The 26172-nt window shown below is 47.3% G+C and overlaps 1 protein-coding gene across 25 annotated transcripts in view; it reads left to right on the top strand.

Moving 5' to 3' along the window:
- NEDD4L (NEDD4 like E3 ubiquitin protein ligase) overlaps window positions 1–26172 on the top strand; it is a 1669848-nt gene that overhangs the window by 1334192 nt on the left and 309484 nt on the right. For all 25 annotated transcript variants that reach the window (XM_085630299.1, XM_085630340.1, XM_085630265.1 and 22 more), the window contains 2 exons: window positions 6503–6568; window positions 23119–23348. In XM_085630299.1, coding sequence (XP_085486425.1) covers window positions 6503–6568; window positions 23119–23348 — 296 coding nt within the window. The remainder of the gene's footprint in view (window positions 1–6502; window positions 6569–23118; window positions 23349–26172) is intronic.

Consider the following 26172-nt stretch of genomic DNA (forward strand, 5'->3'; position numbering starts at 1 on the left):
CACAGATGCCACTTCACAAAACCTAACCAAAATTGTGTCAAAAGTATTCTATCCAAAGAGGAATCGGTCCAGACCAGGTATGGAGCCAGATCCATAGACAAATGGAAGATCGCATGCTCCATAACTGTGGCTTTAGAGAGTTCATTCACCTTTCTGTTTTGTTCATTTTGTTTAAACCATGTCTTAACCCTGTCCAGATCTTATTTTACCATCCTCTCAGGCTGGAAGAAGAGGTGGGGTTCACCAAGATTACAAAGCCTGGAGTACATATACCCCCCACGAGTCTTCTTAACACCCTGTTTTGCTTGCCTTGAAGGGGCTTAGGGCTTGTATAGCCCCACAGGTCAGCGCCATACAATAAGGTGAGCAGGCACTTTCTCTTGTAGATCTCCAGGAGGGGGACCATGTGTTTTTTCCCAATGAACTGACCGAATTGAAAATCAACTCAATAGAGCTGGCGAATTTGCGCTGCATAGTGGAGATGCAAGGTCCCCTTTGAATCAAACACTATGGCCAGGTAGGAAAACCTGAGGCTAAGGCTCACCGGGTGCCCTTCTATTTCAATATTCCTCACTTTAGTGTGCCCTAAATTGCATGTCATCGTAAAAGCTTTGGATTGGGTTGTAGCTAGATCCAGGAATCCCATAAATAGGACAAACCCATCAATTAATGCTTTCAGGCATCAGGGCGTCAAAGCCAACAAACTCATGTTGTCAGCATAGAGTAGGAGGGGAACCTTTTTGCCAGCTGTGGTCGGAATGTCCACACATCTGTCGGATAGGGCTGGGATGAGGCCATCCGTATACAACAAAAATAGCAAGGAGGCTAAAACACACGCCTGGTGCACCCTACATCCTATCTTAAATTTCTCCTTCCTTTCCATGGAGGGGCCATACCTTACTGAGGCAGAGAGGTTGTAATGAAGAGCTCTCGGAAACAGGACCAGGACCATCTAACCCCTGATCCATCACGGACTCCCAGAGCTTACACCTTGCTACTCTGCCGAAGGCGCAGGACAGGTCCATGAAGGACAGGCGTAGAAGCCCTGCTTGGCGATGGTATACTAGGTTATCAGATTTAAACATTGCTCTAATGTGCCAGGCCCCTCTTGGAAACCATGCTGCGCCTCATACAGCACACTGGTGACCCCCACTCACTCCATAATTCGATCCAGAACACTACTCAAACAGGAAGTTCAAGCTCTTTTGCTTAAAGGGGCTATAGAACCCATCCCTCTACAACAACAGGGGTCAGGAGAATCCTCCCTGTAGTTAATCTTAAATCTATGGCCCTTAAATCATTACATCCTGTCGGAGCATTTCCATATGGTCACTCTCCAAGACGTGATTCCACTTCTCCAACAAGGCGACTTACTATCAGCCCTAGACTTAAAGGATGTCTGCTTGCACATTCCAAATCATCCAGCACATCGCAAATACCTAAGATTTGTCATAGCAGGCCAACATTACCAGCTCAAAGCTCTCCCATTTGGAGTGACTACTGCACCTCGAGCAATCACCATCATGTCTTCCTATATCTTGACGACTGACTTATGAAAGCCAGCATTCTTCCTCTATATCAACAACACACTCAAAATACCATAAACCTGCTCCATCAGCTAGGCTTCACCATCAATTTCCACAAATCTTGTCTTAAGCCTTTACAGGTTCAACCTTACCTGGGGGCTATCCTAAACACTTAGGTGTGATTAGCTTATTCCAATACAATAAGAATCCAAAATTTCCAAACACTACTACCATGTTTCCGAGCCAATCATCTGTTGACAGTCAGACCTATCATGCGCTTGCTGGGTATGATGGTGTCATGAATCGCCATAGTGTCACATGCATGGCTAAACATGCGTCCGCTCCAGCAATGTCTAGTCTAGCACAAAAGTGATCTCAGTCACAAGGTCAATTAGAGGATCTAGTGTTGAAAGACCGCTACACTCATCGCTCTCTGCAGCAGTGAAATACAAACACCTGTTAAAAGGGTGGCCTTTTCTTGACCGTGTTCCCCACATTATCCTGACAACGGATGCATCACACAGGCTGGGGTGCTTGCGTACAGAATTTCACAGTCCAGGGTCTATGGGACACCAAACACCAGGGTCTCCACATTAACTGTCTAGAGATTCAAGCTGTTTACTTAGCATCGAAAGCGTTTCTACCTCACCTGATCGGTAAGGTTGTCTTAGTCCGAACGGACAATATGACAACCATGTTCTATGCACAAAAAAAGGAGAGAGACACATGCTCTACAGTCACCAGGTCCTTCTCAGACCATTTGGTGTTGGGCTCTACATCACAACATTCATCTGCTAGTGGAACACTGCCCGGGAACAGACTATGATTTTGCCAACCTTCTAAGCAGGATGTGGCAAAAAGTCTGCGAGTGGAAACTCCACCCTAAAGTCCTCCTTCCTTACGTCCACAAGTAGGGATTTCCACAAATAGATCTCTTCACAACTGCGGACAACGCAAAATGGGCCAGACTTCACCTCCAGGTTCCCACACCCACTATCCAAGGTCAATGCACTGTGGATAAATTGGTCAGGTATATTTGCCTACTCTTTCCGGCCTCTCCCTCTTCTTCCATTTATGGTTCGGAAGCTCAGGCAAACATATCTCACAATCATGCTAGTGGCTCTCACACGGACCCAGAAGCCCTGGTGCACAACTCGAACTTTCAATAGTTCCCGACTAGAAGCTTCCCCTCAACCCGCACCTTCTCACTCAGAACCATGGAGAAGTCAGGCACCCAAATCCCAAGGAACTCAAATCAGCAATTTGGCTCCTGAGATCATAGAATTTGGCTATCTCAATCTTTCACCTGAATGTATGACCATTCTCAAAGAAGCTCGCAGGTCTTCTACTAGAGCATGCTATGCAGCTAAGGGGAAAAGATTTGTCTGTTACTGCCATAATAAGAGTATCAGTCGATTTAATGCTACAATACAAAACCTTGTTTGTTGCCTTCTACATTTAAAGCTCTCTGATCTTGTATTCACATTCATAAAGTTACATCTAGTGTCAGTAGCTGCATATCTGTAAAAAAGACAACACCTGTTCAAAGTACCAGTCATCCAAGCCTTTATGAAAGATCTGAACAGAATGATTCCATCCGGGATTACACCTGCACCTACCTGGAATCTGAAACATAGTTCTTACAAGACTTATAAGTCCACCATTTGAACCACCACATAACTGCTCTCTTCAATTTCTATCTTAGAAGCTCACTTTTTTAATTCCATCAATTCACTCAGACGTGTTAGCGAGCTCCAGGCACTAACCTTAGAAGAGCCTTTCTTACAGCTCTACCAAGATTAGGGTGGTGTCTCGCACCAACTCAAAATTCCTTTCAAAGTTAGTCTCTCATTTTCACCTTAATTAATCAGTTGAGATACCTGTGTTCCTTCCTCAACCGACTCAGTTTTGGAAGGGCTCTCCATACATTAGATGTTAAAAGAGCCCTTATGTACTACATTGACAGAATTGTTATTTTTTTTTTTTTTTTTTGCAAAACCAAACAGCTCTTTAATGCTTTTTGACCCCCCTCATAAAGGAAATCCCATTTCCAAATCAGGCATTCTCAACTGGATAGTTAAATCAATTCAAACATGTTATGTTAAAGCAAAAAGGACTTCACCTACACTAAAGCACAGGGTCTTCAATGGCTTTCCTGTCCAGTATCCCACTAACTGATTTATACAAAGCAGCTACATGGCTTACACCACACACTTTCACTAAACATTATTGTGTGGATGTTCTAGCACACCAACAAGCTAATGTATGTCAGGCACTGCTATGTAAACCCCTTTCAAACCATTGCAGTACCCATAGGTTAGCCACTGCTTTGGAGGGCACTGCTATACAGTCTGTGCAAAGCATGTGTATCTACAGCCACACATGCCTCGAATGGATTATGTTACTTACCCTGTAAGCCTTTGTACTTGGAAGGTAGTGCTGTAGATTCACATGTACCCACCCTCCTCCCTGGACACTTGGGAAAGTTACTGTTTCTTTATCTTGCCATATGGATGGACATCTCTTTACTTACACTTATATTACAGTCCTTTCCCACCCACCTGCGGGAAAACAATCCAGCCATAGAGTTGATGCCCATGCACATTATCAACAAGAGAAGTCACTCTACCTCGTGACTCGAAAGACTTCTTCGAAGAAAAACAACTTGCACCCATCCAGACCTCAAATATGGCAGGAGTGTGCAAAGCACATTAGTCTACAGCACTACATGGCAAGAACAGATGCTTACAAGGTAAGTATCATCTTCCTTATTTGGGACAATTCCACTGGAGCAAAGACCTCCCGAGTTGATTTGAGAATTAAAATTCCCAGTCAGTTAGGCATGTTATTGTTGGAAAGCTGTACATTTAGACACTTGGGGATGAGAGTGATGTATTCAAAACGAACCTCACAAAATGATATACATACTAACCAGGAGTGTGAGGAGTGTGGCTCAATGGTTAGAGCGGCAGACCCTGAAGCAGAGTTCTGGCCAGGGACCAGGGTTCGATTCCCGCCTCGGCGGGGCTCGGGCTCAATTTCCTCGGACCTGTCTATTCTCGCCTCGGTGCCTATTCTAATCACGGGCCCCACGCTGCAACTCTGGGCAATAGCTTGCTTAGCCTCCACACCGGCCCCAACAGCGCTAAGGATGCCTGGCTTCACCCTGGGGGTGCCCAGGAGTGGACACTTCACAGGGAAAGCCAGGAGGGGTTCCACAGCGGTATGAGTATCAGCGCCAGGAAACCGCAAAGGCGACACTGCAAGGTGTCCGTCTGGTGACAGTGCGCTCTATAAGTACCTTGACATTTACATTTACATTTACATTTACATTTACATTTACATTTACTAACCAATGCCCATTATACAGTTGCTAATAAGTACTTTTTAGACAATGATAGGATTATTGACCATTTTGTGTGAAAAATAAGTCATCTCTTTAGACTACAGAGACTGCAGAAGCCAACAATGGAAGGGACATACATATTGCCCAGCTTTAATAACTACTGAAATATTTGCCCAAATTTCAGTTTCACTTAGTTTGTCTGTAGAGCAAAAACCAAGATGGGTAAAACTAGGGAGCTCTTTCTGCAAGCGCTGTTACTCATTCAAATAAAATTTGGAATGCGCAGTTTAAGAACTGATTTTAAAATGCTACCTATCTGAGAGAACAGTACAAAGAGCGGACTGGTGTGTGGAAATGCGCTACCATTGAGGGGCTCTCCTTCAGGAAGAGAAAAAAGGAGGGATGCTTTACTGCTAGATGATCTTGTTTTCCTAATCCACATGCCAGCTGACTTCTGAAGAAGCAGGTTCATTTAGGAGATAATCCGTACTAAATCTTTGATATGATCCTCGATGAAATGAAATCGTTTTTTGATTTATTTTAGGAGTCGAAAGAAAGCTTTGAATGTGGTTGTGTAAGTTTGATTAGTTATCTAAAATTAGTTAAATTAGCTTTGTTAATCTTGTGCTCCCTTATATAGCAATTTTATTTCTAATTGGTCAGTTGTGTTCCTGTACACTATAATTTGTTTAAAAAAATGTCTGTCTTGTCATAATAGTACAGAAATCACTAATAAAGCGAGAACCTGCTCTAGGACTCCTCCCTAATGCCACCAGTGGTAATTTCTGCATAGAAAATCTGCCCCCATACATTCATAAATATACACTTATTATCTTTAAACTTTTTAAACTGTTTTAAAAAGGGGGCATCTTCCCCAGCCAATAGAAGGCTTCTGCTTCTCCATCAATTCATAACTGTTCTTGTCACAAGTAGCTGGTGCATTACTAGAAAATGTGTATTTACTTTCAAGCTATTACTTCCACCCTTCAATATTTCTAAGACCATCGATTTTCGACATATACTTGCTCTGTCTCTTTTAGTAAGAACTGAGGGTGCGAGACAGGAAAAATACTATCACTCCCAAATAATGGGGGAAACCTCCCAGGTTGAAAACTATAAAAGTTTGTTCTTGAAAAATAAAAAATTTCAAAAGTATGGTGTACGGTGGTCAAAACCGAGAGCTACTGTAAGCCAAACCTTTAGTACATTGGAAGTAACCACTGTGATGGTGGTTCCTTTCAATGTACAGAGATTACTGCAGGATCGGTGGTCATTTCTAAATTTGCTGTGCAGAGTACCCTCGGATGGCGGAGTTAATGTCCTCCACCACAGCGGCTGGTACTACTCTGCCCACTAAAACCTCAGAATCATGCTCTAAACGTGAGAGAAAGAATTTGAAAGTAAGCCTACCGGCTAGTGTCTATAGGTATCAGTGGGTTGTTCTTTTAAAGCACATCATAAGATATGATGATTCTCCCTAGGCTGGTACACTGCTTATTAGTAATATTATGTTAATTAACTCTCTGCATTTGGTTTTCAAAGGCTTCTAACTTTCTATATGTATATAGAAAATCTTATTATTATTGCAAATTCCATAGTCCTATACTAACTTTCACTTTATCTTTCACAGGCTGTACCCTACTCTCGAGAATTTAAACAGAAATATGACTACTTCAGGAAGAAATTAAAGAAACCGGTGAGTAAATATCCTTTTTTTTAATATATCTTTTTTAGTTGTTCATATAGGTCAATTACACATCAAACCTTTGATAGGACACATATTCTGCAAGATACAGCATAGTCACAGTACATTCACGGTTTGTATGGCAAGTAACAAATTTGTAGTAAAATTTTGAGCCCTCTGACTCTAGTCTCCAAACTGTCTGTGTTCTAGTGGTTGTGGATCCTAACCCTATGGCATCAACACAGTCAAACCTTAAACTCAACTTTGCCCGTTATCCCTAATATCCTCCAACTATTAGCAAGGCAGTAGTCACAGCTTCCGTGGGTCAGGGTCGGAGCAGGCCAATCATGGGTGACATCCCGGGCATGTGAGGCTGTGGAACCCCGGGCTCAATGTCACCCTGCACTCACTCCAATGTCCCCCATCTCAAATCCATTGCATAAGATACCAAGACATCAGTCACATCACACGGCACCAATCGCCCGTCAACCAGAAGGTTTACAGAGCTCTGAAGGATCACCATTACTGGTTGAGCTCTAGGAAACTAGCGTCCACCTCCCCACACAGACCAGCTAGAGGTCGTCTATGCATCCTTCTAATGTCCTCAGCCCTTAGTGCCTCTCCTCCAGCCATTGACCACAATGGGATTTCCAGTGATGGTGCTATGTCCCTGCGTGCCATCCCCAGTGGCACGTCAAAAATCTGTTGCTTAGCTTATGCCCAGAGCGTCTTTTGTACAAGTCAAGGAGGCAAATTTTGGCCGTACATAAGTGCCAGTGGTTTAGGTTACGCTCTAGGTCCCCCGTAACATAGAGCCAAAACTGTGTCACAGTCGGGCAATCCCATACTATGTAAAGAAAGTCCACGTCTGCTCATGCAAATCTAGGACACCTCAGATCCTCCATTTGCAGCAATATGTTGAGTCAATTAATAGTAAGGTGCATGCAGTGTACAGTATAAGTATGTGAATTCCGTGTAGTTTAATCTAGTGCTGCACATGAAAGTATAGGTGCATGGGCCATTCTTTACCTCGAAAGGGTCTGCCTATGATACTTTCTCACCTAGATCTCATGAGCAGTAACTCCTCATTTCTCATGGCTAATACTGCCTTATACAACCACAAGACCAAATGTTGGCCTTCTCTAGTCATCGGCTGGAGGACAGCATGGGTAGGGGGCTCCAGTTCCATTGTCCCGTACAAGTGACTCAATTCTCTGGCTATCGCCCTGTATGCTAGAAACTGTTTTCCATCCTTGGCTCCTCCAAGGATTGTCAGGAACCCTCCGCATAACAGTCTCATATTGTCCCGATCCCCTCTTCTTCCCAGGCAGACATGCGGCTGGCAATGAAGCAGCCTCTGTGTATTGTTGGCCAGCCCACCAGAGGCAATTTTGCATCATAGAGCGCCCCGGGCTCCCGTCCGAAGAAGTCTAGGTGGGTGAGGTTATCTTGACTCTACCCCCACCCCTCTCCAAAAGCAGAGCCGAAGGTACTCCTCTTCTGCGTGGATTTCCTAACTCTCTCAACTTTGCCTGACTGTGTCTCGCCAGCCATCGGATCAACTACTTCAGTTGGGCCTCGTAATAGTAGAATTTATATTTGGGAACCGCCAAGCCACCCCCAGCCGACGGCCTCTGCAGTATTCACAGCAACACGCACGGGCGGCCGCCGTCCCAGATCAGCTCTCTAATCAGTACTCGAGGAATCTAAACCAGGTTTTCAGTACCCATATCAGGAGGTTAACAAAATGATATAAGACGCGCAGGAGTATCACCATTTTAGTTCTATACGAGCCATGATGGGGAGCTGCAGAGACCTCTAAAAAGTCAGACTGTTTATAAGGCCACGCATCACTCCCCTGAGATTGCCCTACCTAATGTCAGTGTCTGTATGGCACACCTTGACCCCCAAATATTTGAACACCACACGTCTCCATTGGATCCCAGCTCCACTACCACCGCCTGTGGTCTCTATAACCCACGAGACTGGGAAAGCACACGACTTCTGTCAGTTTACGTGGAGTCCTGATACCTGCCCAAAATCCTCCAGCAGGGTGATACAATGCGGTACCACAGCTTTTGCATCTTTTAGATAGATAAGCATGTCATCTGAATAAAGCAAGACCACGTGCTCCCTGTCCCAAAGGGGGATCCCCATGCCTTCTTGCTGATTACACAGGGGAATGGCTCCATCGCCAACGCGAACAGCATAGGGGCAAATGGGCATCCTTGTCGAAAACCCTAGCCAACGTCAAAGGGGTCAGAAATGCGCCCCCCTGTTCGCGCCCGGGCCCCTGCGTACAACAGGGTGCTCCCATCTCTTCCAGCATTCACCTAAGGATATCTTGGACATCACCACCTGTAGGTGCGCCCAACCAGATTGTATCAAAGGCCTTTCGAATATATATGGACAGCACCAGATCCACGGGAAATTGTGTTGTATCTGTCACCTCTGGAACATCAAAAAGACATCTGATGTTATTCTAAGTGCACGGCGCAGGAACGAAGCCATTTTGATCCTCTTGTATTAGAGCAGGAAGATACGGTTGTATCCTAGTGGCTAAGATTTTGTATTTTATCATCAAGATTCCAAAGCAAAAGAGGGTGATATGATGATACATCTGTGGCATCAACCAAGGGCTAAGGGATCAACACTATAAAAGCTTCCCTGATTGTTTATTAGGAAGCAAACCTTGATCCAAAGCTGCTGCATACATCATGATGAGGCGTGGAGCCAACTGCGTAGTAATAAAATTCCACTGGGACGCCATCCGTAACAAGCATTTTGCCACCGACCAGACTCTTAGTTGCTGTCCTAACTTCTGGCTCCGACATGGGGGCACCCAGCATTTCTCATCCCTCTGCAGTGAGCTGCCAAAAGGGTGCTCTACTAAATTCAAGACCAACTCCGTTTCAGGGATGAGGACACCTGACCCACATATAATTTTGTAGTGTGCTCTTAAAACATCATGGATCTCCTTCTGAGGGTAAATAAGGTCTCCAGTCAGTCTCGCCACCTTTGTGATAGGGGCCTCCTGACCTTCAGATCTGACCAACCAGGCCAACATTCGGGCCATCCATCTTCAGCATGCATGTGCACTAGATATTATCATCTGCAGAGGGATTGAAACCTGTCTGATACCTCTAGGTGGTGTTCCCGTGCCTCACGAAAAGTCAGTTTAGCCTCAGGGTGCCCTGGAATCTCATATTCAAGGTTCTTGAGGGTATTCTCTATGGAGGTCATTTCTGCCTGGACCCCTGGCGACCATTTTCAAGGCGTGCTATTCAACATTAAAATGGGAGGCTGTGAATTTATTTGCCTAAAAAGAAATTGAGTATTTGGTCACCAAGAAGGTTCTGGAATGTGGGTTCTCAAAGGGTAACCAGGGTTAAGCCTCCAAGTGGGGCTGGGCGTCATGCGCCCGCCACAGTGAACGTCCACCATGATCGGATTATGATCAGATAATGTGAGACCGAAGTATTCCAACCTGGTAACCCCAGCCATAAAGTCCATCGTGCCCAGCACTCGACCAATGTGCAGATACTACATCGGAGAGTAAAAAGAGAATTCCCTCCAGTCCAGGTTCTGAAGCCACCACATGTCCCGAAGCTGCCAGTGGACTAGACAATCACAGAATCCCTGCCGCAATCTGTGCACAGGAGTATCAGCCAGTGAAGGTATGGATCTGTCCATATGTCTGTGTCCACTACACGATTAAAATCTCCCCCAGGGAGTATTGAGACCTGTGGGTCTGAGGAAAGGACTTGGGACAGGACATTCAAGAAGGGTCCAAATCAGCATCTCCCTCACCAAGATCGCGGAGTTCGCATGTAGTAGGCCCCTTCAATGCTTCTGAAGCCTGGGCACATCTCCTCTTGTTAGATGAGTCTCTTCATGGAAAGCTACCTCTCTTCCCCCCCCCCCCCCCCCCCCCCACACACACTTCAGGTAGTCTAAGACCTTATCTCGCTTACCAACAGAGCCCAGCCCGCAGACATTCCAAGTCAGGAGGGAGAACGGCTTTAGTGTCTTCATGCCCACCCGTTCCCATCCCATCGTCCAGCCAAAGACTGATTTAGAGGGTTTTCATTCCAGAACAGAGCACCAATAATTAAACCCCAACTCCACTCCCCGGGCCTGAGAAGCAACAGCCCTCCTGGCCGAAACAATACTTCAAACCAAGCCGCAGAAACCAAACCCATGGTGCCATAACACTGTACATGGGTTTATTCATGAGGGAATGGCCAGCCCAGCAAAGAGCCCATCCTGAGTTAGCTCTCATACACAAGGATTATGTCGGATTTCTCTCCTTCGGAGCTTCACAACCCCCCTCTCTCCCTCCCACCCACCCCAACACCATGGAGGGTTCCAGGCCAAGTCTCAACTCAACCAGTTCATTCACGTGAGAAAGAAGCGGGGAATAGTACAGGTCCAAAGCCTCCATCCCTCTCCGCACATTGCACCAATAAAAGGTCCTAAACCTGCAATAGCATATTAGTCTTAGAGGTTGTCCACAGCTCTGGGCGTCAGCAGCGGCGAGATCCTTCCTAAGTGTCTCTGAGTCCAGACTCTTAGAGGAGGAGGACGACCCTGTTTCTCTAGGTTTCCTCTTCAGCTACATTCACAGTGAGGATGCCGTAGAAGTCGCTTCTTTCTCCTTCTCAGTCTGTTGCCGTGAAGGATGTCCACTGCCAGTCCTTCCACGGTGCACCCTGTGCCGTCGCTTTGGTTTCAAGGGCCCAGGTTCCTGGTCCAGCTTTGTAAGTCTCCAGCCAGTTCCAAGCTGCTGGCGGGTAATAAAAGAACAGTGAGTGATCATCAACCACAACAAGGTAGCTACGAAACAAGAGCGTGTAACGGAGTCCTTTGTCTCTCAGTTGTTTCCTAATAGCGATAAAAGACGCTCTTTGTGGTTACACTGCCATTGTTTAGTCCGGAACGACTGCCACATCTGCATTCTGTACCCAAAATTAACGGGCTTCTCTAGCCCTTTGCAGTATTATATCTCTGTCCTTGTAATGCAGGAGACTGGCAACCACTGCCCCATGCGATGCTCCAGATCGAGGCGGTTTCACAGGAACTCGGTGTGCCCGCTCCAGGGTGAAGAACTGCGACAGGCCATCGGGGGCTAACACTGTGGCCAGCCAAGTCTGGAGGAATAAGACCATGTTAGAGCCTTCTGCTTTTTCAGGAAGGCCCATGATGTGGATCTTGTTGCAGTGACAGCGCCTTTCAGCATCACCTACTTGGCAATCAAGGACCTCCACTCAGTGTAGCAAAGAAGTCACCTTCGCCTACAGCACCCGCACCGTAGGCTCCATACTCTCCAGAACCTCTGAGTGTCTTTGACCATTTCGGCCACCTTATGATAGTCATCTTGAAGTCTTCCCAGGCCAATAGATACATCGATTGTACTCTACCTCCCTGGTGGCGTTCACTGCATTCAGCATCAAGTTCAGCTTATCCAAAGGGGGAGTTGGCTAACACATTGTGTTCCCCCGCACGTCATTACCAACCTCCCGGTGTCAAGAATTCCTGTCATACAAGGGAAACACGCCCTTATGTAAACAGGAGAGCTGTTACATAACTCAAGGAAAACACGCCCTTATGTAAACAGGAGAGCTGTTACATAACTCAAGGGAAACACGCCCTTATGTAAACAGGAGAGCTGTTACATAACTCAAGGGAAACACGCCCTTATGTAAACAGGAGAGCTGTTACATAACTCAAGGAAACACGCCCTTATGTAAACAGGAGAGCTGTTACATAACTCAAGGAAAACACGCCCTATAAAGGGAGGAACCGGGAGGTACAACGCTGTCGGATATTGTGTTCACACCGACGTACCTGCTTCGTGAAGAGCAGTGTTCCGGAGTGGGGGTCCAGTAAGGCAAGAACGGAGGTAGGTCGAGTCGTTACTCCCTGGGCCGTGTCTTGCCCCATCGTCACCTGTGAAGGACCCGGAAGCTCTACCGGTCAACCATTGAGCTTCGCTTTTTGACTCGGCTGAGTCCAAGCGCAGTGGCGCTTTTGCTGGTTGGAGTCGTAACTCCCAGCCCGACCAGAGACACAGGGACTGCCAGCTGTAACGCACACCAGGAGGTGTTTGCCGCGTTACAGACTCGGAAGTCCACAGGATCGATCGAGCGGCTGCTCTCGGTTCAGTCTTCTTGCTTGTGATTGGGGTATCGGTGACGCATCACCAGGAGGTGACTCCGCGTCCCGGTGCAGTCTGAGGAAGAGGTTGAGCGGCTGCTCCCTTCAGGTAGAGACCCCGGCTGGGTGTTTCCCTGACTCCTCGATTCTCCCCAACACTCTTCGTGCCCCTCACAGCCTACCGATTGGCATTGTCGGCCATTTCATTTCTGCCCTCTGTTGGCATACGCCGGGACCGGCGTATATGCAGAGGACGGTTAGGACCATCCGTGCTGTGGGCTGGTAACGTACTTAGCCTGGAGGATTCCAGTGACTATAACTTGTTTATTCTTTGTATTATATTTGCCTTCATTAAAACAACTAACCCTTCACTAGTGGTTGCGTCCTCATTGTCGTGTCTGTTAAACGATCCTGAGACGTTCAGGGCGTTACAAAATATCCGACCTTAATAACACTAACTGTCTCCCGGTCGATAACAGACATGGCAACACTTGATGATGTGCTGGCTGCTTTAGCGGCCATGCAAGTTGAAGTGGCTGCCTCTAGGCAAGAAACAGCCGATGTAAAAGCCAGACTGGATGCTATCCAATTGGACCCGCTCACGCCCAGCACCTCCCTCACGAATCAGACCCCTGCGGTAGTAGTGGAAATGCCGGTAGCCATCCCCTTGGCGACACCAGAGAGGTACAGTGGGGATCCTAACACAGTGCAGGTATTCCTCACACAAGTGGCGCTACATTTATCGTGCAAACCAAAGGCGTTCCCCACGAGTCAGGCTCGTGTGGCTTTCCTTATATCCTATTTGGCTGGAAACGCGGCACAGTGGGCCGTACCTCTGGTGAGCAGGGACGACCCCCTCTTATGTGATTGGGGTGCTTTTCGCGAGGAATTCCTGAAGGTATTCGACAGAAGGGCTGACTCGTACACGGCGGACCGTGAAATGCTTGAGTTGAGACAGGGATCCAACGACCTGGTGCAGTATCTCAACGCGTTCCGAAGGCTGGTTGCGGAAACCAAGTGGCCTGTTGCTAAACAGACGGCGCTCTTCCATCAAGGGCTGTGCGATGAGCTCAAGGACGCCGTGGCTCATATTGACCCTCAACCCAAGACATGTGAGGGCCTTATCAACCTGGTATTACGGCTGGAACATAGGCTAAGTGAAAGAAAGGGGGATCATGGGAGAAAAGGAAAATCCCTTCCATCCTATGTGACGGTGGGAAGTCCTGAAACTTCCACCGCATCCAAGGGAGAACCCATGGACATCGGCGCAATACGAGCGAGCCTCACAGCCACGGAGAAAGAGTCACGCCGTAAACAAGGATTGTGCCTATATTGTGGCAAAAAAGGCCACTACGTACGTGAATGCCCTGCCAAACCGAAGACGTCACGTTATCGGGCCAACCGGTCGGTAACAGCCGTGGTGGACATACCGGCGGAAAACTAGAGGACTCCAAGACCAGAGAAGGGACATCTCGGAGTCACTCATCCATCCCTTCACTTTCCAACTCGGTCACTAAGGGACAACGACACCTGTTTATCACGGTGCACGTGGGAGTGCATGACCAGTGGATACCCGTTGTGGCCATGGTGGATTCAGGGGCCACTGGCATGTTTATGGACCACAACGAGGCATGCAGGCTAGGGCTAGTGCTTCTTCCCAAAGCTGTACCCGAAGACGTCTATGCTGTAGACGGAAGGCGATTGGTGACGGGGCCCATCGGGCAGCACACGGGGGTCCTTCCGATGAGATATGGGTGGAACCATTTGGAACAAATCGATTTTAACATCATCCGAGCGCCCCAATATGGCGTCATATTGGGATTGCCGTGGCTACAGAAACACAACCCCTTTGTGGATTGGCCAACACATCGCATCGAAATGACGTCACTGTATTGCATCCTGCATTGTGGAATAAGAACGGAATCCCTTGACGCAGATGAGAGCGGGAGTCAGACGGTGGCTACAGCGGCAGAAAAAGATGTGGCTCTCCCCCAGGCTTATCACAGTTTTGAGGATGTATTTGATGAGGTGAAGGCGGAAGTGCTACCACCACATAGACAGTTTGACTGCCAGATCGACCTGGTGCCAGGGGCCAGCGTTCCCAGCGGCAGGCTGTATGCCCTGACGGAGCCAGAAAACGTGCATCTCCGGGGGTACCTGGATAAACTCCTCAAGCTAGGATTCATCCGCCCGTCCAAGTCTCCGGCCGCCTCGCCACTCTTCTTCATCCCGAAGGCTAATGGGGAGCTGAGAGCCTGTGTGGACTTTAGGGCATTGAATGCGATAACCATAAAAAATCGGTACCCCTTGCCTCTCATCAGTGTACTTCTGGAACAGGTCAAGAAAGCTCGTATCTACACCAAGTTGGATTTGAAAGGGGCATACCATCTGGTGCGCATGAGGGACGGAGACGAGTGGAAGACCGCCTTTAAGACCAGGTTCGGCCTTTTTGAGTACCTCGTCATGCCGTTCGGTCTGTGCAACGCCCCGGCAGCCTTTCAGTACTTTTTGAATGAGGTATTCAGAGAGGAGTTGGATATCTACGTGGTCGTATATATCGACGACATCCTCATCTATTCGTCCAGTGTGGAGGAGCACGTACACCACGTCAAAGCTGTGCTCCAAAAGCTGAGGGAAAACATGCTGTTTTGTAAACTCAGCAAGTGTGACTTCCACGTCACATCTGTGGAATTCCTCGGAGTGATGCTGAGTCCAGAGGGACAGGAGATGGCAGAACGAAAGATCAAGGCGGTGAAAGAATGGCCGGTGCCCCAAAGCGTGAAGGACGTCCAAAGTTTCATTGGCTTCGCCAACTTTTACAGGCGGTTCATAGATGGATTTTCAGGAGTGGTGGCCCCAATCACACAGCTACTGAGGAAGTCCAAGGAGTTTGTCTTGTCCCCTGAAGCGAACAAAGCCTTTGAGGCCCTGAAAAGCGCCTTTGGTAAGGCGCCGGTGTTGGCTCACCCCGATCCGGATCTCCCCTACGTGGTGGAAGCGGACGCGTCGGATGTGGCGCTGGGGGCTATCTTGTCCCAACGCAACCACGACACAGGGGTGCTTCATCCCGTTGCGTACATGTCCCGCAAACTCAACGACGCCGAACGCAACTACCATATTGCGGAGAAGGAGCTTCTCGCAATCAAGGACGCCTTCACCGAATGGAGGCATTGGTTGATGGGGGCAAGACATGTGGTATCGGTGTACACGGACCATCGGAACCTACAGTTCATGACTGCCACTAGACACCTTTCTCCCAGGCAGCTGCGGTGGATGATCTTCTTTGCGGGGTTCAACTTCCGCATCACATATCGGCCGGGGACGGAAAACCGAAAGGCGGACGCCCTGTCCCGTCAATCTGCAGTTAAGGAACCATTGCCTGCGACCGAGCGTTCCATCATTTCCCCGAGGATGGTATTGGGGGTTATCCAACCGGATACTTTCCTGAGGGGAATAAAGAGAGGGATCAGGTCATTCGCATGGCGGAGGTGGCTCCTCAGTCACAGAGAATGGCAGCTGAAGGACGGGATACCCCTGAAGGGCAGGTGCCTATTGATACCCACGCCTAGGCTAAGGAAACAAGCATTCATCTGGTGCCATTACTCTCCATGCGCAGGTCATTTGGGCTTTGAAAAAACGGTGGCTAGCATGGGACGGCATTTCTGGTGGCCAACCATGAGAGTGGATGTCAGGAGGTGGGGACAGGAGTGTCCTACGTGTGCTACCATGAAGGCCGACCATGGCCGAACCCAAGGGCTCTTACATCCACTTCCAACCCCGGATAGACCATGGGATAGCATATCACTGGACTTCGTGGTGGGCCTACCGGTAGACCAGGGGATGACGGCAATACTGGTGGTGGTGGATTACTTGACGAAAATGGGGCACTTCATCCCCTGCAAGAGAGTCCCTACGGCCGGGGAATTGGCGTCACTACTCCTAAAGAATGTGGTACGACTGCATGGATTACCTGGGGTGATCGTGTCGGACCGGGGGTCGCAGTTTACTGCGCAATTCTGGAAGACTTGGTGCACTGCGCTGCATGTTAAGACCGCCCTGTCCACCAGCTACCACCCTCAAACGGACGGCCAAACCGAGCGCCTGAACCAAACGCTCAAACAGTATCTGCGATGTTTTGTGGACCAGGGCAGGGAAGAATGGGTCGACTTGCTATGGGTTGCAGAGATAGCCTATAACAACGCCACTCACAGCTCCACACAGTCATCTCCGTTCTATAGCAACTATGGCCAACATCCCAGGTTCTTGCCATTTCTACATCCGTTCAGAGAGGACAGGATTCCCGCCACAGCGGACAGGGTGGCACACATAAAAGACACATTGATGCGCTCAAGGGCTGTCCTAATAGAGGCCAAGAGAAGATACAAGGCTGCGGCAGATAGGAAGAGAAGGCCCGGGCCACTGTACCGCACTGGAGACTACGTCTGGATATCCACAAGAAACATGAGGTTTCGAAAGAACAGTGTGTTCCATCCCAAGTACATGGGCCCCTATCGAATTACCAAGTGTATGGGTCCCGTGAACGTGAAGGTGTGCTTGCCCCAGTCATTGCGGATACACCCTGTCTTTCATGTATCATTGCTCAAACCAGCACCCTCCAAGCCGTCTGGGACACCTCGGCCGGTATGCGTGGAGTCGGAGGTGGAGTATGAAGTGTCGGGCATACGGGCGTCCAAATGGCGCAGGGGGAAGCTGTGGTACCTGGTTGCGTGGAAAGGCTATGGCCCGGAGGAGCATTCATGGGAACCGGCTGAAGGGGTTCATGCTCCGCGCTTGGTCTCCTTGTTCCATCGGCGTTTTCCTGCCAGCGCTGGACCCGTGGGGAGCCGCTGAGAGGGGGATGTACTGTCAAGAATTCCTGTCATACAAGGGAAACACGCCCATATGTAAACAGGAGAGCTGTTACATAACTCAAGGAAAACACGCCCTTATGTAAACAGGAGAGCTGTTACATAACTCAAGGGAAACACGCCCTTATGTAAACAGGAGAGCTGTTACATAACTCAAGGGAAACACGCCCTTATGTAAACAGGAGAGCTGTTACATAACTCAAGGAAACACGCCCTTATGTAAACAGGAGAGCTGTTACATAACTCAAGGAAAACACGCCCTATAAAGGGAGGAACCGGGAGGTACAACGCTGTCGGATATTGTGTTCACACCGACGTACCTGCTTCGTGAAGAGCAGTGTTCCGGAGTGGTGCTCCAGTAAGGCAAGAACGGAGGTAGGTCGAGTCGTTACTCCCTGGGCCGTGTCTTGCCCCATCGTCACCTGTGAAGGACCCGGAAGCTCTACCGGTCAACCATTGAGCTTCGCTTTTTGACTCGGCTGAGTCCAAGCGCAGTGGCGCTTTTGCTGGTTGGAGTCGTAACTCCCAGCCCGACCAGAGACACAGGGACTGCCAGCTGTAACGCACACCAGGAGGTGTTTGCCGCGTTACAGACTCGGAAGTCCACAGGATCGATCGAGCGGCTGCTCTCGGTTCAGTCTTCTTGCTTGTGATTGGGGTATCGGTGACGCATCACCAGGAGGTGACTCCGCATCCCGGTGCAGTCTGAGGAAGAGGTTGAGCGGCTGCTCCCTTCAGGTAGAGACCCCGGCTGGGTGTTTCCCTGACTCCTCGATTCTCCCCAACACTCTTCGTGCCCCTCACAGCCTACCGATTGGCATTGTCGGCCATTTCATTTCTGCCCTCTGTTGGCATACGCCGGGACCGGCGTATATGCAGAGGACGGTTAGGACCATCCGTGCTGTGGGCTGGTAACGTACTTAGCCTGGAGGATTCCAGTGACTATAACTTGTTTATTCTTTGTATTATATTTGCCTTCATTAAAACAACTAACCCTTCACTAGTGGTTGCGTCCTCATTGTCGTGTCTGTTAAACGATCCTGAGACGTTCAGGGCGTTACACCCGGCAAGCCCCGCCTCTTTAGCACCTTTCGTGCAGCAGATAGTGTCCAAGTAGTTATGACACCGGCCACGTAGGCTCCACCAGTCCCCCACGAGTGCAACTCTGCCAATGGGTGGCTATATCAGGCCTCTGCCACTCAGGCCTCTTCCAGTAAACCACACTGTGCACTTTTTATGACTCACTGCTGCGACGTGTCAATGACTTTATCACTGGTGCCCCCACTCGTCCGCTCCTCCTCACACATGGGCTGCAGCCCCTTGCCAGCGACCGAAGGTACGTGCCAGGCTCTAGCCCGTCATTAGTGCTTCCTTATCGCATTCCCTCCACTTGACAAGACTTGCTCCTGCCCCTCTGGTCGTACTAGTGCCTGTTGCTGAAAGAGCCAGTCTTCAGAAGGTCACAGGGGACAATCCCGAACTGCGAGCCACACTGGAGCCGCCTTCACGCAGGCCTCTTACACCATCTATGCAGGCCGCTTCTGCCTACTCACCCTCCTCCCTAGTCCCCCCTATCCCCCCCCCCCTCCTCCGGATCCCTGGAAAGAGCAAAGGTAGTGAGAGCCACCAAAGCCCAGGGCCCAGCCTTGGGGGGGGGGGAGGGGGGGCGGGGGGGGAGGGGGTGTTGGAAGCAACGAGCACATCCAGCCACTTCTGCAGTCCCCGCAGAGCATTCCCGCCCCACTATACCGGGCCGCTAAGCTCAGGGGTAGGCCTCTCCCCGTAATCTTCTATGAAAGGCCTCTCCATGGAAGCCGGGCTCCTCACCCGAGATCATAGTCACAAGAGATGTGCCGCAACCTCCCCAGGAGTCTGGCACCGCAGCCGGCGCTAGACCACCACCAAACAGGCTAGTTCTCTCCCCAAGGACAGGGCCTGCAACCTCCAATGTCTTGATAGTCTAGGAGCCCCGATCGCAACTCCACCAATAGCCTGCTGTTCAGTGCCCTCTCTGTCGCAGCAGAGCTCCTTACCCAATTGTAGGTCCTCTGGCTACCATCTTTGGAGCTGTGTTGCAATCTCCGAGAGGCTGGCAATAGAACACTGTCAAACAGGCCAACGGTGGTCTGCTCCGTTCCCCAGATGGTCTGGTAGAGGCCCAGGTGTTCTTAGTGGCCTCCAGAACTGCTAGGCTAGTGTGCGGTCATCTTGGCACTCCTTCAGCCACAGAAGTTTAAGAAGCAGTCGAGCTGCTGCATTCTAAACCACCTGCAGTCTATGAATAACAGTCTGGCAGTCCAGAAAAAACACCCTTTTTCAATGCACAGATGAGCCCGAAGCAGGTTTCTACCACAGATCTAACTTGAGGCTGTAACAATAGCAGGTTTTCAAATTCAAATCCTAGGTTCTTAACCACCTCTGTTTGAGGGACTGGTAGAGGTGCTCCCTCAGGCCAGCAGGCCAACCAATGAACAGTGTCCTTGCCAAAAATAAGTATTTCCATCTTATTAGCGTTGAACAACAGGTGATTATGATGCATCCAGGAGAACACTGCAATCAGGCAGGTCCTGATTAAGGCCGGGGCAATGTATTTACCTTTACTAAAGGAGAAGAGTAACTGAGTGTTATCTGCATGTGATGTAAACTTGGCACCAGATGATTCCACCAGGAAGGCAAGAGAGATAAAGTAGATATTAAACAAGGTGGGGCTAAGGGCAGAGCCTCGAGGGACCCCATCTGTTATGGCCTTATTGCCTGATGGAACCGGGTGGGTCCAAACCACTTGTTCTCTATACCCTAGGAAATAGTCTGTCCACCTTATTACTAACCCCCTTACGCCAAACTTCTGGAGGCGAAGTAGAAGGATAAAGTGAGGGACCATATCAAAGGCTGCTGATAGATTTAGCCAAATCAGCACCACCTTGCCTCCTGTGTTCAAGATGCATTTGATTCGCTCGGATATCTCAAGTAGAGCCGTTTTGGTGGTTAGGTTCAGCCTGAAACCTGATTGACTGTCTATCTGGAGTCTAATGATTTCTTGCACCCTAGAGAGATGTTCTTTCACAAATTTCTCGAAGAGCTTTGGCAGTGCCAGAAGCAAATAATAAGGCCTATAGTTGGTCGGTATTTTGAGGTTGGCGGAAGGCTTTTTCAGTAAAGGAAGAATTTTTGCCTGCTTCCAAACAGAAGGGACCACTGCCATAGCTAAGAAGTCATTCAGCATTTTGTTCACCAGGGGATTATTTACCTCTGCCCCCATAGTGAACAGATCTGTGGACAGGGATCCCTTGGGGAGCCAGATTAAAGACTCCGAATGATCGCAAGAGACTCCTCCAAAGAAATAGAATTGAAGGAAGAAAGGGATAATTACACCATCTCTGTCACTTCCTTGGGAGAAATCGAGCTAACTTCTTTCATGGAGGATGTAACCAAATTAGATTGAATTTTCAGGATCTTATCTTGGAAAAAAGAAGACAATTATTTACACCACTCTAACAAGGGTGGCAGACATCGTAAACAAGAAATTTATTTATTTATTTACTATTTCACACTATTTATTGCAAGCCACTTCAATCTTGACTTCTAAAAATACTTTATCAGTCTTAATAGAGGCATGGTATATCCTATTGGCTGACGAATAGATATCTTTAGCTTACGTATGATACTCCTTACGCCAATTTTTCTCAACCTTTTTGCAGAATGTTTTTTCTGCTGCGAGAATTTCAGTGAACCAAGGTGCAGACCTGTGTAAGGTGTGTACTTCTGCAGAATTTACGAGACGTAATAGAAGGAAGTTTGTTATCCGCGGAGTGGATCCAGCTAGCCATCATAGTGGTGTCCTTTTCAATATTACCCGACAGCTTGGGAGTAGTCTGTTAGAGAGCCCAGAAGCTCACCTTGCTTAACTTTACTATATGGTCTGTATGAATGGGGGGCCTCCTTAGCCTGTTCACCCTTCCGAGATGTAACAGGCCAGCTAAACTTTACTAAAAAGTGATCCGTCCATGGTAAGGGAAGAGAGTCCAACATCTGCAACCTAACATTGGAAAAAAACAGGCCAATCGCCTGTTTTCACTGGATAATTTCTAACGTTATTTATCTTCGATGGAAGTAGTTCTCCCCGTCCTGACATTCGTTTCAGGACGGTTTGACAGAAAATAAAATGGTAATGAATTCACTTCATTACCGTTTTATTTTTTGTCTCTGGGCTAATTAAGTGGGGTGATGCTCCTCCGCTAAAACAGAGGGAGCTACCCCTGGGTGATTGATTATTTTTCTAGCTACTTGGTCTTTACACTGTATTTGAACCCATGGCATTTAGCAAAATTCTGCTAGTTATCTTGAATTCCCAACTTGTGTGGCAGTACTACAGCCTGTAGGCTTACTGTGCTCCAGTCTCCATCTGTTGGGCAGCCCCAGGCAGAGTAATGGTTCTATTCCATCCCTCGCTCAATCCCACAGCAGTAAGCCTGCATTATCTGCCTGTAGATAATCTTACCTGGTTGCCAAGGCTCCATACAGCTAAGATAAAAGTCACTATACCACTCATAAGTGGGGAGGATTGGGAAGGCCTGCTTGAAAGTGATGCAGGATCCCATAAAGTCACATAGACTTTTGCATCTTAGGCTTGCAAGGTGACCATTGCATTTTTGCTTAACATGCTTTTTATTTAAAAAAAAAAAAGAAAAATGAAGATCCGAGTATAAAGTGCATTGCACCAGTATGGTAGTTAAAACATCTCAGTACAGTAGGTAAAATTCTGGTCCATATGGTACATAACAAGGCAACCTGGCTTCTTCAGCCGGAGGGTTCTTCTTTTCTGGTGAGATGCAGGTTAATTTTGTTGTTGCCAAGATGGCTATTTTATTTTCGAGGTATCTGCATGTGCATTGATTATTCAAGGTAGCCATCAAGACCACCTGCCAAGCTACTTCATGATACCTGAATTGTATGCATTGTCAATGGAATCGACAAAGCACAGTCAAAATTAGTTGTAACCCTTCAGAGTGCATATTAATGACTTTGGGCCTGATTTAGAGTTTAGCAGACTGGTCACTTCGTCACACCATCATCCCTTCTGCCTTATTACAAGTGCCACAGTATACGATGCATTTGTAATACAGCGAATAAGATATCTGCTGTGTTTGTGACGGAGTAACCCGCCCTACAAACTCCAAATCACGCCCTGTGTTTTCAAATGGACCCGAGCATTTTACAGACCTGGATTCGTTTTATGATTGTGTTGCATGTATGCATTATTTAGTTTGCTCTAAGATGCAGGTAGTGATGCCAGCCATGCTTCATAAGCTGCGCCTTCCCTGATGTTGCGGCTGTTGAAGTGATTGCACCCTGGAGATGAGAGGGTGGGTAACACCGCCCGAGCAGCCTTGATTTGTTGTTGAGATCCAGCAGTAATGGCTATTTATTCCAAACTCCTCTGAGGCCTCGCTGTTGTTTAGCTGCAGTCAGAATCAATACTGTTAAACACCAGGGATGCCACTCACTGTAAACCGCTAACTCTGCAGATTTCTCTTCTAGGCTGACATACCCAACAGGTTCGAAATGAAACTCCACAGGAATAACATCTTCGAGGAGTCCTACAGGCGGATCATGTCTGTGAAGCGACCCGATGTCCTAAAAGCCAGGCTCTGGATTGAGTTTGAGTCTGAGAAAGGACTGGACTATGGCGGTGTTGCCAGGGAGTGGTTCTTCCTTTTATCCAAGGAGATGTTCAATCCTTACTATGGCCTCTTTGAATATTCTGCCACGTATGTATGCCAGATGATTCCACTTTCTTCACAAGTTGACCCTTTCGAGCCATTTTTAGCTTGTTTCAAACACTAGCACACATGAATTATAAGTGAATTACAATATAGTGGCAGTAACAAATTGAATCCAAAAACATGTATCCACAAGCAGCATAGGTTTCTTAGATCTTCAGTCTTTATTTCTTTGAAGATTCTTCATATCATGTCATTCATGTGACTGGTTGAAAGCCCAAAGCCAACACGTGTTTCGTCGCATACATGGGGAGTAACCCCTTGACTTTTTCAAGGCTATTACGACACACTCGAGTGGCAGCGCCCAGGTTAGAAAAGAATTGCAGTATCAGTTTACTTTGATTTTTGGGACGCATCAGGATACCTGGATACACAGTTACCATATTTAAGGTCATCGCTAAAGACAGACACCCTTGTGGGTTGTAAGTATCACCACAAATATAAGTTATACGACGGAAAAGTAATAGCCTTGAAAAAGTCACAGGTTTATTCCCCATGTATGCGACGAAACACGTGTTGGCTTTGGGCTTTCGACCAGTCACATGAATGACATGATATGAAGAATCTTCAAAGAAATAAAGACTGAAGATCTAAGAAACCTACGCTGTTTGTGGATACATGTTTTTGGATTAAATTTGTTACTGTCACTATATTGTAATTAACTTATAATTCACGTGTGCTAGGGAAATTGGTAAATGTTTGTTGCAGCTCAGGCTGCAGTTTTAGGAGAGGTGGGTGGTTCTCTCATCCCTGTAGCTCCATGCAATAATTGTCATATCAGGATAAGTCAGTGAACCTTTACAGTAGCGCCAGCCCTTTGCCCTATACCACTGTTCTCCTGTGCTTGTTTCAAACACAACAAACTCTTGGCAATATGGTATAGCAGCTGTTTTGTTCTTTTGGTAATAACTATTCTTTCTGTGTATAATACCGGAGTGTTTGCAAAACCAGTATAAAAACGGCTCTACTTTTCTTATGAAAGTCAAGTTGTGATGTCTCTGCTCACCTGTAATAATAGAATGACGTAGCTGCTCAGTTGCAATAAGTTATTACTGATGGGTTTGTGATGTCATAATGTCTGCGGCTACAGCCAGCAGCGACAAGGAAAGGCAGGATACAAAGCATAATTACAGCTGTAGTTGAAACAAAGAAAGTGATCCCTGGCTTTTGTTTCTTCTGATATGTTTTGTGAAATAAACAGTGGGCAGCAGAAAGGAGAGATCTACAGCAAAATGTTTATTTTTTGTACACTATATATAGGTAATTATAGGAAACATAAGAAACTCTCTGCATGCTACCACAGGGGCTTGCTACAGCATTTGTAAATCTGACTTGCGTTAAACTGATTCTAATACCTTTAAGCAGATTACTAGCTGCCTTTTGATGCTTTTGCAACCATACTGTCTCTTTTGTATGAAAACACAAGACATGAAGGGCTTACGCGGTTTGTGGGAAGGGTGAGGGTGTGACCATGTAAAGAATAAAATGCCCCCTGCCGTACATCATTAGGCTAATTCAAGTTAACTCAGAGTTAAATGGCCTTATGAAGGAACTTTCCCTTTGGGCTTTTTACGTTGTATGTGCACAAATCTCCGCAGTGACTCGCAATATCCTTATAATGTACGGCGGGGGAACCTTATCCTGTATATAGTGCCAAAAGCGCCGTACCTTCCATGAACCTCTCTGAAGACCATTTCTTGAAATATTTGTGTTTGACGCAGTTGTATGTCAAAATATCAACAGCTACCAGAATGCATGGCAAAAATATTGAGGACCAAAATATCAAGAAAGTAAGTGCATATAGGCAAGAATAGATTTACCTTTCTTAACTCTACATCTACCTACCTTGCATATATACTACATGCGTACCTGTATAAACTTACCATCTCTTTATTTTTGTCTGTGATGCTTTTACCACATTGTTCTGGTGGCTCAATATTTTGTCAATGAAATTAAGGTACAGTCCAGTCTGGCACTACACCTTTTGTTTATCCACAGCAGCAAATCATGTATGCTTTTAGGGCTGGATGGGCCGTGGATTCCCCAACCCTTCCAGCGAAAAAGCAGCCTTCCGCTCAATAGCCCTGCAGGTATTTTTTATGTCCCATATGGCTAGTCCAGCTTTAGTGAAAAGACGATAGACCATTTAGAGAAAGATGAGCTGCATTAGAGAACAAAATGCATATTAACTGCTGTGGGCCTGATTTAGAGTTTGGCGGACGGGTTATCCTTCACAACAATCACCGATAACCCTTACTTGTTAGGCAAAAGATCTGCTGAAGTCAGGAATAAGTGAAGTGATTAGAGAAGTTAGAGGTCAGACTAAGACATCTGCAGCTTGTAAATTGGAAAAAGACAACATGCAGTGCTACCCACCTGTAACTTACTAAACTGCCCCTGTTACATTCCACTGTCCATCATTTTCCTCTAGCTTCCTGAGATTGTTTTGTAAACATCATGCTTCATCCGGAAATGCCCATCTCTCGAACACCTCGCCATCTACTAACCTGAAATCACTTTAGCTGGTTGTAGTGTCTTGTTTAAGTTATGAATCCATACATATCACTTAACTCAATTATTTAGGGTCACAATTTTTTGTAGCTCCAAAAAATGCTGGGGGACCTGCTGCTATAGCTTGTTTGTGGTTTTACCTTAGAGGTTTTTGTGGCCAATTTGTAAGTACAGAACTGGAAACAATTTGCAGGTTTGCAATGGGGAACTGCGAGTTCAGTTTCACTACATGGTACATCATGGTACATGGGGGTAGAATTTAATAAATATTGACTTGTCCATGGGGCAGGTTGCTTCATAC

This window comes from Triturus cristatus, chromosome 2_1, assembly GCF_964204655.1.
Source record: "Triturus cristatus chromosome 2_1, aTriCri1.1, whole genome shotgun sequence".
In the NCBI taxonomy this organism is placed as follows: domain Eukaryota; kingdom Metazoa; phylum Chordata; class Amphibia; order Caudata; family Salamandridae; genus Triturus; species Triturus cristatus.